A 17,311-nucleotide genomic window follows, 5' to 3' on the forward strand; every position below is an offset into this window, starting at 1 on the left:
GCCCGTGATGGCCTGGAATAATTACGGCGGGTCTCACTTTGACTGTAAAGCTCACGCAAGACAAAGAGGTAGAAAGGAAGAATGATCGAATAAAATCCTGTGTGTACCCCAAGGAGACAGCATGCGTGAATCAGTGCTCCAGCCCCCCATCAGGAGACAGAAGCATCTCGTCATGCAACCATAAACAATGGCTATTATATCACACAAACCATTATTTCGTAAAATACATCTGAATGTGTTGGACCTTTTAATCTGAGTTCTATGTACTCATTTCAGTCTAATTAAGATTAATTAATTTTATGGGTGTGGTTTATTTAGATTTATCACACTGAATATGAGGAGGTAGAATCTCCTGAACAAATGCTCACCACGCACTGCAGTAATTTTAGTTACAAAACACGGTGCTCTCACTGAGATGTGACTGTTCCAGTGGTGACATGATTTAAGGGTCAGCTCAGCTAATTAACTCTCAAGCCACAGATTTCATTACCCACAGTGCTGCTGGTCTGATCAGTGTCTCTCACACCTATAGGCTGGGTTGCGTTGTGGAGGTGTGCTGGTCAGTGGCTAATAAAAAAGATGATACAAGTATATCTGGCAGGCAACAGAGTGAGATGAACCTGTTCGTGTTAAGTGTGGCTCACCTCAGATTGCAACATTGACTGTCTGTTTGCAACATGTAGGTAATACGTGAGATATAGTCTGTCTAAGAGATTTCCAGTGCCTGGCAGTTAAAAAAAGAGAGAAAAAAAACATATTTTCAAACAGACAAAGTCGACTCATCGGAGGGAGCACAAATTGGAGTTGTTGAAGGAAAGCTTGTATTGCTGAAATAAGTGCTTTTCAAAGAAATTGAAGGGGGCAGGGCTGTGTTACAGTTGTGGCCTGGTCAGAGCAAAACACTTGCTATTTAGCTGATGCTTTCATCTGAAGTAACTTGCAGTACACTAATTGTAGGGACAGTCCCTTCAGAGGGACCTGGGGTTAAGTGCCTTGCTCAGAAGCACAATGGTGATACAGCAGGATTGTAATCTAGTAATGGTTTGATTCCTAAGTCACCCTTATTTCATACTAAACCTGTAACCCCAGTGAACCTAACTCAGGACAGATGAGATCACCACAAATCAGTTGCATTATACCCTCAAATCAGTAATTAAAGGTAAGGTTTTTGAACAATTTAATTTAGTATCCACCAAAAAGACATGAAGAGTAATGTTATCATCTTTTATTTTACAAGAAAACTCACTGGTCTTAAAATGTAAATGTGTCTTTTATCTCCCAACAGTAACAAATCTCATTATTAATACATCTAATTTTCCGATAATCCTTATATCGCTGTGTTAGTATCCTTACTTGTTCTTCAGAATTAAAGTATGGCAAATCTGTAAAACAATCAAATGAAAAGGATTTGGCACTATATCATGTGTACAAGAAGTCTTATTTGAGACAATCGCTGGCATAATTTACCTAGATTATATAGTCCTTGAATAAACCAGTTAATCACTTAGTTTTTTTGTTTTTTTTTTAAAGACGGAATTAAATCTAGGGGGCTGTTTGTAGCTGATGATTAAAATTTAGGTATGCATCAGTGCTTTAGTCAAACATGTGGTTAACGCCTCCAGACGTCTGTGCTACCTGTTTTCAGATTCAAACTCGTCTCTCCCAGTCGGCCAAAAAAACTCCTGAGCACACCAGAAAGTGAAAGAGCATCATCTGTTCCTCACTTAGATCATCTGTTATTCAAATCTACATGTGCGCTCTGTCACCTACAGTACGAGCCAGATCCAGCATTAATGGACACTGCAGTCTGTTGTGGGATATTCAATATTCAAATGATGCTGAGGTCATGGGGTCCAACTCATTATGAGTAATGAGAAAAGCACATTTGCATTGCTGGTATACAATGTGCCGCTATCAATGCGGCCTGTCCGTAAAGGGCTGGTCATAATGAACAGCTGCCAGGTATGTCTGTAATGGCATTGTTGCCATAATTGCGGTGATATCATGTAATTCAATCACGGATGTGAGTTCCAGCATCCAAGCCACACGGAAAAAAGTTGAGAGGATTATTTCATATGAAGCGTCGTGGAAAAATATGAAAAATCTTTTTTTTTTTTTTTTTTCTACTTGTGAAATTTACTTTTAGTGAGTCACCTTCATGTGGTATTTACATTTAATATATTACACGCCTCTACAGAGAAAGTGGTCTTATTCAAAAAGTCAACAGTTTCTTTTCCCCAAAGGTTCAAATCTCAAACGTAATGAACTAAAGTAGAGGAACTCTTAAAAATCATGTCACCTTGCTTATTCCTAAAAAGATTTTGCTTTTTTTTTATAATGTTAACAGTTTTCAAATATTTAAAAGTAATAATAATAATAATAAATAGGTTTACAAAGTCTATATATAAAGAAGCAACAGCTTTTACAGTTTTTTTAAATAGACTTCACGGAAGAGTGTAAATTCCATGCAAGTTTCATCTGTGGGATGTGGCTCAGTTTTGTCCAGGCCTGAAGAAAAAGCTGTTTAAGTAACAATAATTATATATATATATATTTTTTTTTTCCTAAAATGATTTAATTGAACATTTGCCTAACATTTTTTTAAATGTTACTAGCTACTTACAAAATTAACATTCCCATGATGTTTGCAAAATGATAAACGGGAACATTCCCTTAATTTTTTTCTGTAGCATTCGCATAACAAAGAACAAATGTTTAATATTTTAAAGAAATTATGCTGCGTCCCAAATGATGCACTATACACTATGCACTTATACACTATGTACTTATGCACAATGTACTCAACCATGTAGTGTAGGAATTATATAAGATTATTTTGTCATTCATAAACGGAGTCTGATAGCCCCTCCCCCTTTGCTTCGTAATTAAAGCTGCGACAGTTGAGTGCATGAAGTGTTCCAACAATCCACACTTTTTTTTCGGTATTTAAAGTGCACTTTTTCTTTTTGGAATTTCCAGTGTAAACACACTACTCGCACTATTTATACTACAAAACGTCATAGTGCATAAGTACGTGATTTGGGACGCACCTTATGTTTTAAACATTTCAAATATTCAAAAGTAATAATAATAATAAACGTGTTTTAAAAGTCTAAATATAAAAAGCAACAGCTTTTGTAACTGTTCAGATAGACTTGCGTAAATTCCACATTGATGGCTCAATCTCGTCCAGGCCTCAAGTGGAGTGAAAACTGTTTATGTTATAATGAAAGAATCCTAATTTGAGGAGTTTGTCAGTGTTAATGATTTGAGGGGCAAGGCGTATTCCAGTTTGATGGCGCGTTAAACCAAACCCACAAACTTCTGCCAGACAGAAACGAATCAAAGTCGTCACATTCCCACAATGACCCTGGCACAGGAACGAAAAGTAATTGTTTCTGATCGCAGTACGCAGTTATTTAAGTTCTGCCTGCTATGCAATTTCAGCATGCTGACAAATTTGTGTGTATTTGAGCATCTCAAAGAGACGAGGTGACACATGTGAAAATGTGCCATTAAGCTGGCAGGTGGCTCAATTATCCTCTTCCCAGCAATTAGGCAGCACACATCGTCATCTTCAAGGGCATCAGCAAATATGTTTTCTCACTTGTTTTCCAGCAGGATGAGTCAGTCGCAGCCAGCATAATTTTCCCCCAATTGTTTCCAAGCTGGAGGATGACATTTTACAAAACTACAAACTTCCGGCGCTCACCCCTAACAACTTGTGGAGTGTGGACCGGCTTTTTGTTTACACCCTGCCAACAGCAAATATCGGACAAAACTGCCTATTTGCACTTGGCAGAAGGAAAACGTTCACACCATCCCCCGCACACCATGCAGATCTAACAAACAGCATTTTAGGAGAATGGCGCACTAGTAAACTAAACCCGTCTGATTTAATGATGTGTTATTGTGAGACGCATACGCTGACCCGAGAGGGGCCATGTGTGGAGACATGGAGGGAAAAGCTCTGTTTGGAAATGTGTCTGGGATCCACGATGATGAACTGTCTCATTAGAACATGGAGAGAAGGTCACGTTCAGTCATCGGCACTCACGAGTAGGAAATGCACAACGCTATAACCACGCTCTTGAGTGCTGTGTGACCACAACCTTCTTAAGGCTAATTCAGACTTCAACGACAGACGCGGACCAATGGCGACAATCACCAAATTACAGAATGTCGCTTCCCAGACGTTCCACAAGCCACCAAACGCTGACCGAACATGTTCACTTGGCGGAAACAAGAGCTGACCAGCGCCAGCCAAGCTAACAGGGAATGCTTACAGAACTTTGGCTAACATTCTGGCAAGATTCTGTCAAAGTTACAGGAACAAACGTTCTTCCAAGTTCACTCAAAGTTATCTGCTATTTAATAATGTCCTCCAAATGTTTGTTTTTTTTATTCACAGATTTTTTTTTTTTTTTTTAACTGAACATTTTTTTTTATGTTCCTATAGCTTCTTGTTTTAGAATGTTGAGAGAACATACAAAATTAACGTTCTCATAATTTTTGCAGAATGATAATGGAACATTCCCTAAATGTTTTCTATCATTCACATAACCAATACATTTTTTTAAAACATTTTTTTTAAAGTGCCCCTATTATGGGTAATGGAAGGTTCATATTTTGGTTTTGGGAGTCCCCAACAACAGGTTGACATGCATGCAAGGTCAAAAAACACTTTCATTGTCTTATAATAGGCCTATGCATTTATTTTTACCATATTTGCTCAAAGACTCCCAAACGATTTGTTTAACATTCATTTTTCCAAACCTCTCCTTTGCGTGAAGCTAATCTGCGGTGGTTGGTCCGATTGGTCTCATTTTCATTTCATAATGCCTGATAAAGCAGTGTTTGTAAGCACAGTGCTGCTTTGTGTACAGCGTTACTGGGGAAACCGCTATTTTTTACCACTCCAAAAGCGGCACCTAGAGGAATAAGGAATGAATTTGCATTTTCATTCAGACCAACAAGAAAAGACCAACAAGTGGGCAGGCAATATGCTAATGTTTCATGTTGACGTCAACATGTTCTGCGTTCACACAGAGCACAACAAAACAAATTTACCAATATTTTTTGAAAAAGTCCTTTTCACACATGAGCTCTTAATGGTAATTTACCAGAAAAGACTGTATGTGTGAAAGGGGCTATTGACTTCCACAGTATAGAAAAAATACCACAGAATACTTTGGTGTGATGATGACAGTTTTCATTTTCAAGGTGTTGCACTAAATAGTTTCTCCATAAGGTGGCAACAAAATGTATGAAGACATTTTATTGGTTACAATTCTGGAGAGAAATAGCACACTGGAAAAGTAGATGAAACTTTCTAGCTCACGTGTTGAGGGCCTGTATTTATGTACAAATCAAATAGAGCATACACTTTGAAAGATTGTGTGTTCAGCTGTACATATACACTAATTGTTTGCGTTAAAATTTAAATATACTTTAAACTTTAGTATCTGTCTCCTGGTGCAGTAGTGTGAATTAGCCATTAGGCACAGCAAACTGTTGTCACAGCACATTTGGATTCTAAATAATCAAAAAGCTCTCTTGAGAAATATGCATACAGAAGTAGTGCCACTAAATACAAGTGGAAGCCCCACAGAGCATGCCAGAGGTAAAATGATTTTAGTCCCGATTGCACTGTAATTGACTTTATAACCTGGGTCTCTTCGGTAACTGATCCTGGCTTTGACCTCCGCCGTAATGCCAATAATCACCCTGCAGACATGATGTGTAGCGAGCCACAGGCATCAGATGTGACCATCTGCACCGTCCTGCAGAGCATCCAGATCCTCATCAGTGTTGTAGGTAGGACAGTCCTCAGAATGGCCAGATCTTTGAGTACAGCACAGTTGGACAGATGGAGGGTAAATAGTGACTGTTTCAGGTATATTATAGTCTGAGACTGTACGCCCATGAACCGCCCACAGCCTGTTTACTGACCATCTGATGCACATTACACACAAAAAAATTTATTTTTTATATTTTAATATATTTTATATAGCCATTTAATTTAAATGTAAGGTCACATGATCCTTCAGAAATTATTCTAATATGTTGATTTGAAATTTGAATTTGAATCAATTTTAAAACCGTGCATAAACACCAGATTACAAAACTGAATTATATCTATCTATATATATAATTTTATGTTACACTGTGACTGTTCACTGTATACCTGTAGGTCTAAAGGGGACAAATATTAAAAGTCTGGCAATGTGTGACTACTGGTGATGTCTTATTAAAGCTCTGTGATGGGAAGATTTAACCACAGGTACAGGTGACCTGTGAACTGAAGAGTTATTGACAGAAGCCTCTATTCTGATTTCCACTGTGACCTTGAGCGAGGCACTTAACCCCAGGATGCTCCACACGGCTGCAAGGCAATTAGAGCGCGGCAAGTTGGTTTGAACAGACAAAAACCTGCTAAATGACAGGTAAGGAGGACAGACCTTTCAGTCAAACACATTACAGTGCTTCAGCAAGTCATGTCAGATTCTGACATTAACTCGTGTAACAAAAATCTACCAAGCGAACGTGATTTCACCAGCCAGTGACAGAGAGGTTCTCCACTGATATTAGCCCAGTCAGGTCACTTGTCCTCAAGTTTACCTTCCAGGAAGAGAGGGAGATTTAAAGAATTAATTGAATTCCCTGCACACAGACATAGGTGCGCCACTGGAGCCCAAAGGGGACGTTTGCTCGGGGCCCATCTGGAGAGCTCTCCACTGCCTGGCTTGTCAGGACTCTGTGATTTCCACACACGTCACTGCATTTGAGAAGGTTAGCAGTGAATCACAAGAGCAGGGAGACATGGAGAGAGAAGACAGACGCACAAAAATCAGACAACCTGACACGTGTACCTTTCGGGTTTTACACAGTTATGTTTATACAGACCTGTATGTGGTTCCACACGTTTAAAGGCTTAGCGGTTATTTTATTAGGCTTGAACTTCAGGAGAGTTAAATATAATCCAGCTGTCTGTCACCATGTCAAATGCTTGTTATGCTGAAGAAGTCGTGAGACAAATCATGCTTGAGCTCTGCGTGCGCTCAGCAGCACAACAGGGCCCTCTGCTGTATACTCACAACTCACACAAGTTTTACCACCTTAATTGACCATTTTCTATCTGTATTACTGTCAATGCTAGTTAGAAAAATACAAGCAAACTGTCTAAAGCTAAAACACAAAGAGAAAATATGTTATGAAATACTTATTTCTCTCGATACATTCAACATTTAAATATTTACCCAAATCTCTTAACCCAGCCCAAACTAATTACAATCGCCCAGACAGCAGCTATTCCTCAAATTACCCTGCGTTTAGCCTCCCTGTGTGTTCGCTTCACATCCGAGACTCTCATTTCTGTCTTCCTTTTTTACTTAATTAACAGCAGGTTTACCTCTTACCTAAAAAACATCCTCAGTACTCCAGTTTAATTAAAAAGGGGGCTTGCATTCACGCGCCACATTATTCAGGAGTGTGTCTCTGAATGCAAACAAGCTAGTGCATCTCAGCCGTTATGATAATTGGGAATATGAGCTCAATACTGGAGAAACCAAAGCTAATGCCAGGTAAAGACAGACGTGCACCTCTGCAACCAGATGGGATCAGAGCATTAACATGAGTCAAAAATGATTATCCCCGAGAGAATTTTATGAAGCATCATTTATTTGTCTTTTATAGTGTGTACGGTCATTCCCGCTTCAACTCTGTAACTTGAAAAAAATTATGTTATTTAAGGAAATAATATGCTCAGACACTTCAAATTATTTAATAGCCTATGACTAAATTATATAAGGAATTGCAAGAAAATTAACAAAACAAAACAGAACTTAGCATGGTGGAAACAAACTTCCTCTTTTTTTTCTTCTTTTTTCTTCATTTAGTAAACATTTTTTGATTTATAACTTTTTGCAGCAGAGCCTGAGATCTGCCTATATACATAAAAAAAATCAATAAATAAAAAAGCTAATACCACTTTCTGTGCATTTATTAAACATGATGACATTTCTGTTGTGAGAAAAAGTGAGAAAAATAACTGATGCCACAAAATACTGTTGTTTTCTTCCCTATCAACAGTGTCACTTCCTGAAGGAATTTTTTTTTTTTTTTTTTTTTTGTTAAAAGTTGTATAGCACCTGGTAACATTCAAATCAGTTAAAATTAGTGAAATTAAATCATTAAAATAAAATGATTAAAACCACTCCAAATGATTTATGATTTAATTAATTACTTTAAATTTTAATGAAAAGTAATATGATTTATGTATTATCCAATATTAAGGCATATGCTGTATGAAAATGCAGTGCACAGCAGGAATGACCCTTATGTGTCACTGTGATAAGTTTCTTTTGAAATTAAAGTTGCGTGATCATTCAGACTGAGGCTAATCGTAAGGTTTGGGTGACATGAGATCTGAGTGCCGAGGGCCTGCTTGTGACAGAGTTCATACTGCATCGACCGGGGTAAAGTTGGACATGGAGGGCCGCATCGGTTCATCTCAGTCGTGCCTCTGCATTGATTTAACCAGTCTTCAGCAGTCGGACAGAATTCCAAATCGCCGCTTTTAGCAAGATCAGAAAAAGCAAAGAACAAAAGTCATAGATGTAGCATTCATTTGCCAAATTAAAATGTCATTTGGCCAATAAATTTTAAGTTCAACCTAACCTTTGTACATTTTAATGGGCCGTAATTAAAATATTCAACAGGTAACAGGGTCGCCGAGCGTGGCCTCATGGCCTAGGAAAGGTAGGAAAGTGTGCTTCTCCCCCGGATCAAAGCCCTGTTTTATACAAGTAAATGCCACTGAGTGGATGACATTTAACAAGCAGTGTTGTTTTGTAAGAACATGTCAGGGAAAAGGTCAGGCAAGGTGAATTTATAGTTCAGAGTGGATCATTGTAAAGGGCGAGGAGGTGATTTTCATTAAGCCTTGTTAATTATGTTTAAAAAAAGTAATTTCATGTCAGTTTCTCCTGGACCCTCCTCGGCAACAGCTGTCTGCACAATGTGTATAAGATAAACATAAGATGACAGCCAGCTATTCAACGTGTGCATGTGGGTGTATGAAAAACAGAGCTAAAAACAGAATTGCTTCATACCTTTTGCCTAATTAAAGTTGATGTTGAAAAACCAATCTCTTATAAAAACAGATCGCTTATTAACCTGCAGAAAAGTAACTATAAATTAGAAGATGAGTCTTAATTTGTTTGAAGTACAAAAGCTGGCTTTAAGGTCAGTGTGTGTGCCAAATTCAATTTACAAGTTTAATTTAAAGAGCATCCTCACACCAAAGATTTACTTTGTCTTAATTGTATTAAAGAAACACGCTGAGTTCTATTCTTAACATTAAGAAGAAAACTTTGTACTAAGTGTTTGTTCTTATAGTGAGGAGAAAGTAAGATCATTGGTTTTGCTTTAAATAAACTGAAGCAGTAACTACGGCTTGTTTTTGCCCCCTAGAGCTTTAACTCTGCCATTGCAATTCAAATCTCAACAATGTCCCTACATAACTGGGGATATCATATCTGCTGCCACTCTTACTTTGGGGTCCAAAGATTTGAAGCATGGGGTTAAAAAGGGTACAACTAATGAATTTGAAATATTTAAGATATGTAAGTAACTAATCAAATATATAAATTTGAGACTCTTTGTACAATTGGTCAAATGATGTACTTCCAAGCTTTGGATCTTCTCAAGTCATGCTGGAGAATATGGTCAACAGGTTTAACACAAACGTGTGTAGTTCATGCAGCTTGAATGCTGCTGTCATTAAATTCATGCATATTTCATGCACATTAATAGTTATATACATTTTTAAAAAAAAGTTGTATTACACTTGAATAGTGCAAAATAAAATCAGCACTGATATGCCACCCTAAAGGAATAGTTCAAAATGTAGATCATCCAAGATGAGAAGGGTTAGAAGAGTTTGTTTCTTCATCTGAACAGATTTGGAGAAATGTAGCATTATATCACTTGCTCACCAGTGGATCCTCTGCAGTGAATGGGTGCCGTCAAAATGAGAGTTTAAACAGAGCACAAATCAATTATTATTAAGATGTTTTTACCTTTAAAATGCTTCTTCTGTACAAAATATCAATCTTTATTCCGTAATAATGCTTCCTCCAGTACAAAATGGACTTGTATTTTAGCCAGAAGCAAGTTTAAAAATAAAACCCTCTTAATAATGAATTTGTTTCTTATAAATACATAGCTTTCCACTTCACAAGATGTTGACTGATTGAGTTGTGTGGATTATTGTGATGTTTGACCTCAGCAATGATAACCAAAAGTGATTTTACCATACATTTTATTTTGATGTTGTTTGATGTGAACATTTCCTCCAGTCAAACTCTATATGTCATCGTATGTAACAGTTCAGCTGAGAATATAAGACAGCATATTTTACATTGTATGCTCCTTAAGAATGCGGCACTATGCGTTTTATGATGGGATTCCATCAAAGAATTGTAGACAGTAATTGAGTCTGGCTCCTCCCAGTGGAGAGAGTGTGTGTTACACAGCAGCTTCGTGTCAGATGAGTGAGGACACGAACTGCTTATAGAGCTCAGTCAGTCCAATAAGATCAAACTCCCTTTTGAGGTCGTCAAGTGATAAAATGTCTTTTACTTCAAATGTAGACATCCTAAAAAAAAAAGAAAAGATGGTGAGGAAAAAAGTCAGCTGTGACACAATAACCAGTGGAGTAAATATAATACACAAAAATATCATACAAAAGAAGTGTTTAAAAAGTATGCAGAGTATAAGCTTACAATATCTTCTCTGGCTGTGGAATCTCACACAGGACACTCATCATCTTTTCCTTACAGCGTTTCCCTGAAGAATCAACATCTACTTTAACCGTCTTCTGAAGGTGGATGTATTCCTACAGAGTCAAATTAGCATGTTTATTATGTCATCATTAGAATGAAAACACAAATCAAATACTCTATAAACAGGAATCACATGAGAAATTAATAATAATAAAAATAAAAAAATGTCTCGCAATTATGTGCTATAAAGTAACTGAATTAACTGTCTGGGAAAATGAAAATCTTATTGTTTAGGAATATGTTCCATATGATTTTGTACTCATACTTTAATATTTTCCTTTCTTCCTTGCAAAAGAATCAATATCGGCTTCCCCGTAAAGAGTCTCCCAGTGAGACACAGCTCTGAAGCCCATTTTTCGATCAGTTTGATGTATTTTGCTTTGGACCTCATGTGATCTAAATGTAGTAAAGCAGTCCAGGTTTCTTCTGTAGCTTCTGGTCCGATCTCTGCTGAATCGCAGCCTGATGTTTTGATCAAGTCTGAGAAGTTTTCCTGAAGCCACAGCATTAAGTCGTGGACCATGGGCTCTGGAGGAAGTGATCGTGCTGTTTCCAGTAAATGCAGCCTCAGGTCTCGACACTGCTTTCTTGATAAGCGGCTGGAAGCGATGCTGACATCTGGAGGGGTGTGAGGGTAGTCAGGACAGATGTGGAATGTAAGGGCTAGTGGTGTCTTCTCATTGTTTCTTTCAATCAGTGTGTGTATGCGGTAGACGATTCCCCTCTCAGCTGCATTTAAACATAACAGACATGAGATTTAAACAGAACAGGGAATACATTTATGGGCTCAGAATTTTTTATTTGTCCATATAAATTTTCATTCTGTTTATTTGTGAATTGTTTATTTTGTGTGAATCTCTTCACATTTATATCGTGGATTACAATCCGTTTATCTGGAAATATGACATAGTTCTTTCTCCATATAATACAACTGCTTCAATATTCATTATGCATAATTTGGTCATTACAAGTTTACATTACAACATTACAAAAATGAACCTCAGTAAGTTTTCATTGATAGACCGTAGTATCTAAAGTAAAGTTATTATTACTACTGTAAACCAATTTTAAAGTAATATGGATCAAATGGATCTACCTCAAACTGTGTAAGAGAATTTCTGAAACTTTCAGAATTTTATAGAATATAAACTTTGCTGTAAAGACAATATAAACACACATTAACTGTAGCTATAGTAAGAATAGTGTAAGAGTTATAAATTCCAAAGACTCACGTGACTCTTCTAACAGCTCGAATTCGTCCTGTTCACAGTATATGGCAGATAAAACTGACATTTCATCATACGCTTCCTTCGACATTTTTGCAGTCCATGTACGAAACTCCACATTATTATTTAAAGTGCTCACATTGTAACGTTCACATCTGACCGGTTTGTTATTGAACTACTTTTTCCATATCCCGTGTAGAAACACTACTATAGAAATCTAGTTCCGCCCGACAACGTGTTGTGCATAAAGCACTTTTCAACATAGTTGTGTGTGTGTGTGTGTTAATCAATACTGGTTAATAAATGATTTTATTGCAGCAATGTACAAACGTGTAATTTCTGGGAAGCTCAAATACAAATTACAGTGTTGAAATAAAATGAATTTAATGAATTTGCACACCAACAACAGGCAAACATGGTCTTGTTTGACTATTTGATTTCAGTTCTGTAGAGTAAATTATTTCTGGTATTTTGTTTTTAACAACATAATTTTAGTTGTACATTTAAAAAAAAAAAAATAATGGACAATTCTTTTAACAATTGACATCAGGGTTATATTTATTTTACCCTGATGTCAATTGTTAAATCAAGAAATAAGCAAGAAGGCAAGAAAAGCAAGAAAGCAGCAGTAAATGGAAAAAACAAAAAATATGTATCTGCCTACATAAATTCATTGGATTCTGTCATTTTGGATGGTTAACATTGTAAATATTTTAAAATAAAACAAGAAAGCAAAATGTATCTGTCAACATTAGTTTCTAAAGTCATACTTTACATTTTATTTTCACACTTCAGAGTGCCTTCATAATGCTACTAAAAGATGCTTTGCTACTACTTTTTTTAATTGTATGACACTGTATGCCTACAACAGCACACAGTGCCACTACAGCAGCTTTTGCAATTATCACTTTTATTATAGCAATTATATTGCAATTGTCTTGAAAAATATGCACATACCAACTTCACAACAGGAATACAATGAGATAAGGTCATTCTGGATTCATTTAAACAAAGAAAATCATGTCAAAAAAGCATCCGCAGACTAAGCTATATAAATATCAGTTCCTAAAGATCACAAAAGAAAATTTATGCGGAGGTCCAGCGCCACCAGGCCACTTTCATACGGTCCCAAACAGCTTCTAAGGAATCAAAGGCTGGACGCACGTCAAGGACAGTGTGCTTGGGCACCTGGCCCCCATCATAGTAGTCTATCACATATCTGACCTCTTTTCCACACCGGTCAATAATCCAGTCGTGCCTGTCAAATGGTAGCTCATGCCTACAACACAGAACGCCAAAAGCAACTTATAAGTGAATTCCATTCCATTTATATTTTCCTGAAGATGATCACAGAAGCTCTATGCAGAGAAAAATTAAGCAAAAACATCAGTTAAATTTTATTAAGAGATACGATGTCTTACCCCATCCAGTGGCGAAATCTGGCTCTGGGTGAAAAGTCTTTTGCTTTTCCACCAAACCTTAAAAGAGAAGGTCCACATGGGCATTCTCTGTGACGGAGGACAACAGCAGAACATCAGGACTCATCTACTTTATGATATGTGAGGATACATAGTTGCTTTTAAAGCAATAGTTACTTTTAAATGCAATATTTGCTGAAAATTTACTCACCCTAAGTGCATTCAAGATCTGGATGAGTTTATTTCTTAAGCAGAATTGGAGAAATCACTTGTTCACCAGTGGATCCTCTGCAGTGAATGGGTGCCGTCAGAATGAGAGTTCAAACAGCTGATAAAAAAATACTAATAATAAAACCACAATAATCCATAAGTAACCCACATGATGCCAGTCCATCAATTAACATACTATAAAATGAAAAGCTGGGTGTTTGTTAGAAACAAAACCATCATTAAGGAATTTTAACTTTACACTTTCGCTTTAGGCCAATAAATCACTCCATAATCCATAATAACACGTCCTCCAGTGAAAAAAATCCATTCCCTTTTGTTTTCTTGCATCAAAATTTCAAACATATTAAATTAGAACTAGTTTGAGCTGTTTTCACAAACAGTACTGGATCTGTGCATATTTTTCTCCTGATTCAGATGAGATAACTTCACTAGAGAAAGGAGCATTATGGACAGAGGACCTGTATTTTAGCCGGACACACAGCTTTTCAGTTCACTAGATGTTAACTGATGGACTGAAGTTATGTGGATTGTGATTTTTTTTTTTTTTATCAGCTGTTTGGACTCTCATTCTGACGGCACCCATTCACTGCAGAGGATCCAACGGTGAGCAAGTGATGTAACATATATTCAAATCAATTCTGATGAAGAACCAAACTCATCTACATCTTGGATGCCCTGAGTGCAAGTAAATTTTTAGCAAGTTTGCATTTTTGGGTGAACTATTCCATTAACATGTAACTTACTTCGAATGGAGCTTCTCCCATCTCAGGATTTCCTGCCAGGCTTGCTCATTATTCTGGTTGTGAATCCTAATGATGTCTGTCATATCTTTCGGGTTGATGTCACCATTGTTCCAGCGCCATCTGTTGAAAGTTTGAGTCATGAAGCAATAAAGTTGATGATACTATACGTTTCTAAATCATTACTGGAAATATACAGAGCTCCGTTGCTCTGTGTGCTATATTCACCATCAGAACTCACCCCTTCCTCAGCATGGCATTCCAGAACATCTGCTCTGAGGGATAAACCCACTTCTGCTCAGATCCACCACGAGGGATGTTAGATTCCTCTCTTACAACAGAAAGGGGAAATGGTTGACCAGGTGAAGGTTGCTGGTTAGGTGGTGGCATCTATAGAGAACAGTAAATAAATGAGGCTAAATGGTAGAAAAGGGAAACTCACTACATCTAGGCTTCTATGTATTAGGGAACCGATTTCAAGAGGGAAAATTACCATGTTTGCTGGATTGATGTCAGACAGTGTGGGTTTAGCCCCATTGGCAGCTATCACAGGACACTCTACAAATTCATAAGCCCTGTCCTGATGTGCTGGTACATCTGGAACTTTCTTTAGCTTATCGCTTGCAGGTGCAGATGCCTGATGCATTGGACATTCGGTGGAGGAGCACCTGTTGGAATATATTTAGGACAAAAACTAAGGAGAACCTGATGTTTTTTGATTTATGTTTATGTATATGAGGGCTCCAACAAGTAATAGCTAAAAAGAACCTTCGACCCTGCTCCCGGAGGGCCACTGTCCTGCAGAATTGAGCTCCAACCCTAATCAAACACACCTGAAGCAGATTACTAGAAACTCATAGCCTGGTGAATTAAAGAAGGTTGGAAATAAACTTTACAGGACAGTGGGTCTCTAGAAACAGGGTTAAAGATCTCTGCATAAAATTGATGATAATTAATCATGAAAATAATCAAGAATGGATTTGATTATCAATTATGTATGCATGACGGGAACAGAAAACATCTGCCAATCATGTCACTTTACAGCAGCAAATAACATATCTCTATGAACAATGCACACTCATACGTTAAGATTTTAAACCAGTTTTAACTTTACTTTAAAAATGTAAGTAATCAGTTTTTTGTTGTTGTTGTTTTGTTTTGTTTTAGAAGGTAGTGTTTACATTTAATCCTTTGTGCCCATAATTTATAGCAAACCTACATAGATACATTCACTATTTTTTATTATTATTATTATTGCCTTCAAACTGCACATTGTTTGGTGGACAACATTGGTCAGGACATGGTCAATAACATTTTGTAAATATAATTAATTTTATGTTATTTATAATGTTTTATTTAATCTGGTTAATCAAATAAATAACATTTATCAAAAATAATCATTAGTTGCAGCCTGATAGCCTATGTAAAGAAAAAAAACTGTTCTGAAGTACCGGTGTCTTACTTTTATTAACATCTCGATGCATCGGACAGCCCTGTGGTGGTGCGCTGCTGAAGTCTGGCACCATGATGCTCTCTGCCTTCACTGTAGGACTGGACATAGTGTCTCCCATCAGCTTCCCAGACCAAAAGATTAAACAACTGTCAGTTTTGTGTGACCTTGCATTTTACATTGTTGCTGTCATATATACATGCATGCAAGTATGTATAAAATCTTATAATGGACATAAAATGCTTTAAGTCTATTAAATGAACATGTTCTAGCATTAGTAAATGCAGGTTTTTGTGTCGCATTTTGTCTTGAAGTTGCAAACTGTACACCTGACTGACTGCAATGTCATCGAGAATATACACTGAAGATCTGACAGACACATTCCTTTCTAACCCCAGTCCATGGACTTCAAGATCAAATGCTATTAACATCTGCAGCATTTACTACAAAATTATGCTTTTGGGAAACTGTGCAACAGATGTTACACAAGACACTTACAGAACACACAAGCATTCGATAAAATCATGTTCCTGTCTGTCCACATAGCGTTTTTAACTGCTTAGATTGTCCATATTGCCCTGTGTTAAAATTACATGCGAAAGATACTGCTGATGAAAGATTAACCGCTATATACAGTAACAGTAGAGCACACTTACCACCCACCTTTACTGTCAATGTCGTTCACTAGAAACATGCCTCATATCCCACGATGCTCTGGGTGATTGCATCACGCCGTGTGTGTGGCACGCTCGGATAGCAACATGCACACTGCCCCCTAGAGTATTGGAGAGTTTAGAATTTTATTTTAATTTATTTAAATATGACATTGTCTAGTGTAATTTAGTTGAAGGTACAAAATGAATATATATAATATATATATATATATATATATATATATATATATATATATATATATATATATATATATATATATATATATATATATCTATATGTATATACAGTGCAGGTCAAAAGTTTGGAAACATTACTATTTTTAATGTTTTTGAAAGAAGTCTCTTCTGCAAATCAAGCCTGCATTTATTTGATCAAAAATACAAAAAAAAAACAGTAATATTGTGAAATATTATAAAAACTAAAAATAATAGTTTTCTATTTGAATATATTTAAAAATAATAATTTATTCCTGTGATGCAAAGCTGAATTTTCAGCATCATTACTCCAGCCTTCAGTGTCACATGTAACATCCAGTCTATCACATGATCATTTAGAAATCATTCTAATATTCTGATTTATTATGAGTGTTGGAAACAGTTCTGCTGTCTAATATATTTGACGAATAAAAGGTTAAAAAGAACTGCATTTATGCAAAATAAAATAAAAAATCTAATAATATATATTCTAATAACATATTTTCTTTACTATCACTTTTTATCAATTT

At 36.6% G+C, this 17,311-nt stretch overlaps 2 protein-coding genes across 2 annotated transcripts; both read right to left on the minus strand.

Annotated features, from left to right (window-relative positions):
- Window positions 1-10,307: 10,307 nt before the first annotated feature.
- LOC109112352 (RWD domain-containing protein 3-like) lies at window positions 10,308-12,302 on the minus strand. Its single transcript, XM_042717975.1, has 4 exons — window positions 12,080-12,302; window positions 11,113-11,576; window positions 10,788-10,900; window positions 10,308-10,660 (listed from the first exon to the last, which is right to left on the minus strand). Exons 1-4 carry the CDS (start codon window positions 12,162-12,164, stop codon window positions 10,549-10,551), a joined length of 774 nt encoding a protein of 257 aa, XP_042573909.1. The 5' UTR covers window positions 12,165-12,302; the 3' UTR covers window positions 10,308-10,548.
- A 138-nt stretch (window positions 12,303-12,440) lies between these two features.
- Window positions 12,441-16,440, minus strand: LOC109055621 (holocytochrome c-type synthase-like). Its single transcript, XM_042717974.1, is given in 8 exon segments — window positions 12,441-13,352; window positions 13,495-13,581; window positions 14,466-14,585; window positions 14,704-14,852; window positions 14,956-15,116; window positions 15,119-15,130; window positions 15,925-16,036; window positions 16,411-16,440. Coding segments are annotated over 8 exon segments (849 nt in total). The 5' UTR covers window positions 16,426-16,440; the 3' UTR covers window positions 12,441-13,159.
- Between the last annotated feature and the right edge of the window lie 871 nt (window positions 16,441-17,311).

Source organism: Cyprinus carpio, chromosome B2, assembly GCF_018340385.1.
Source record: "Cyprinus carpio isolate SPL01 chromosome B2, ASM1834038v1, whole genome shotgun sequence".
NCBI classification, from domain to species: Eukaryota; Metazoa; Chordata; class Actinopteri; order Cypriniformes; family Cyprinidae; genus Cyprinus; species Cyprinus carpio.

What these genes read in the sequence shown, in the direction of transcription:
- LOC109112352 (XM_042717975.1), bottom strand. Translation starts at nt 12,164, where the DNA reads ATGTCGAAGGAAGCGTATGATGAAATGTCAGTTTTATCTGCCATATAC. An exon ending in CGAGCTGTTAGAAGAGTCAC is followed by an intron (nt 11,577 to 12,079) that starts GTGAGTCTTTGG and finishes GTTTAAATGCAG; the next exon opens with CTGAGAGGGGAATCGTCTAC. An exon ending in GAAGAAAGGAAAATATTAAA is followed by an intron (nt 10,901 to 11,112) that starts GTATGAGTACAA and finishes TTGACTCTGTAG; the next exon opens with GAATACATCCACCTTCAGAA.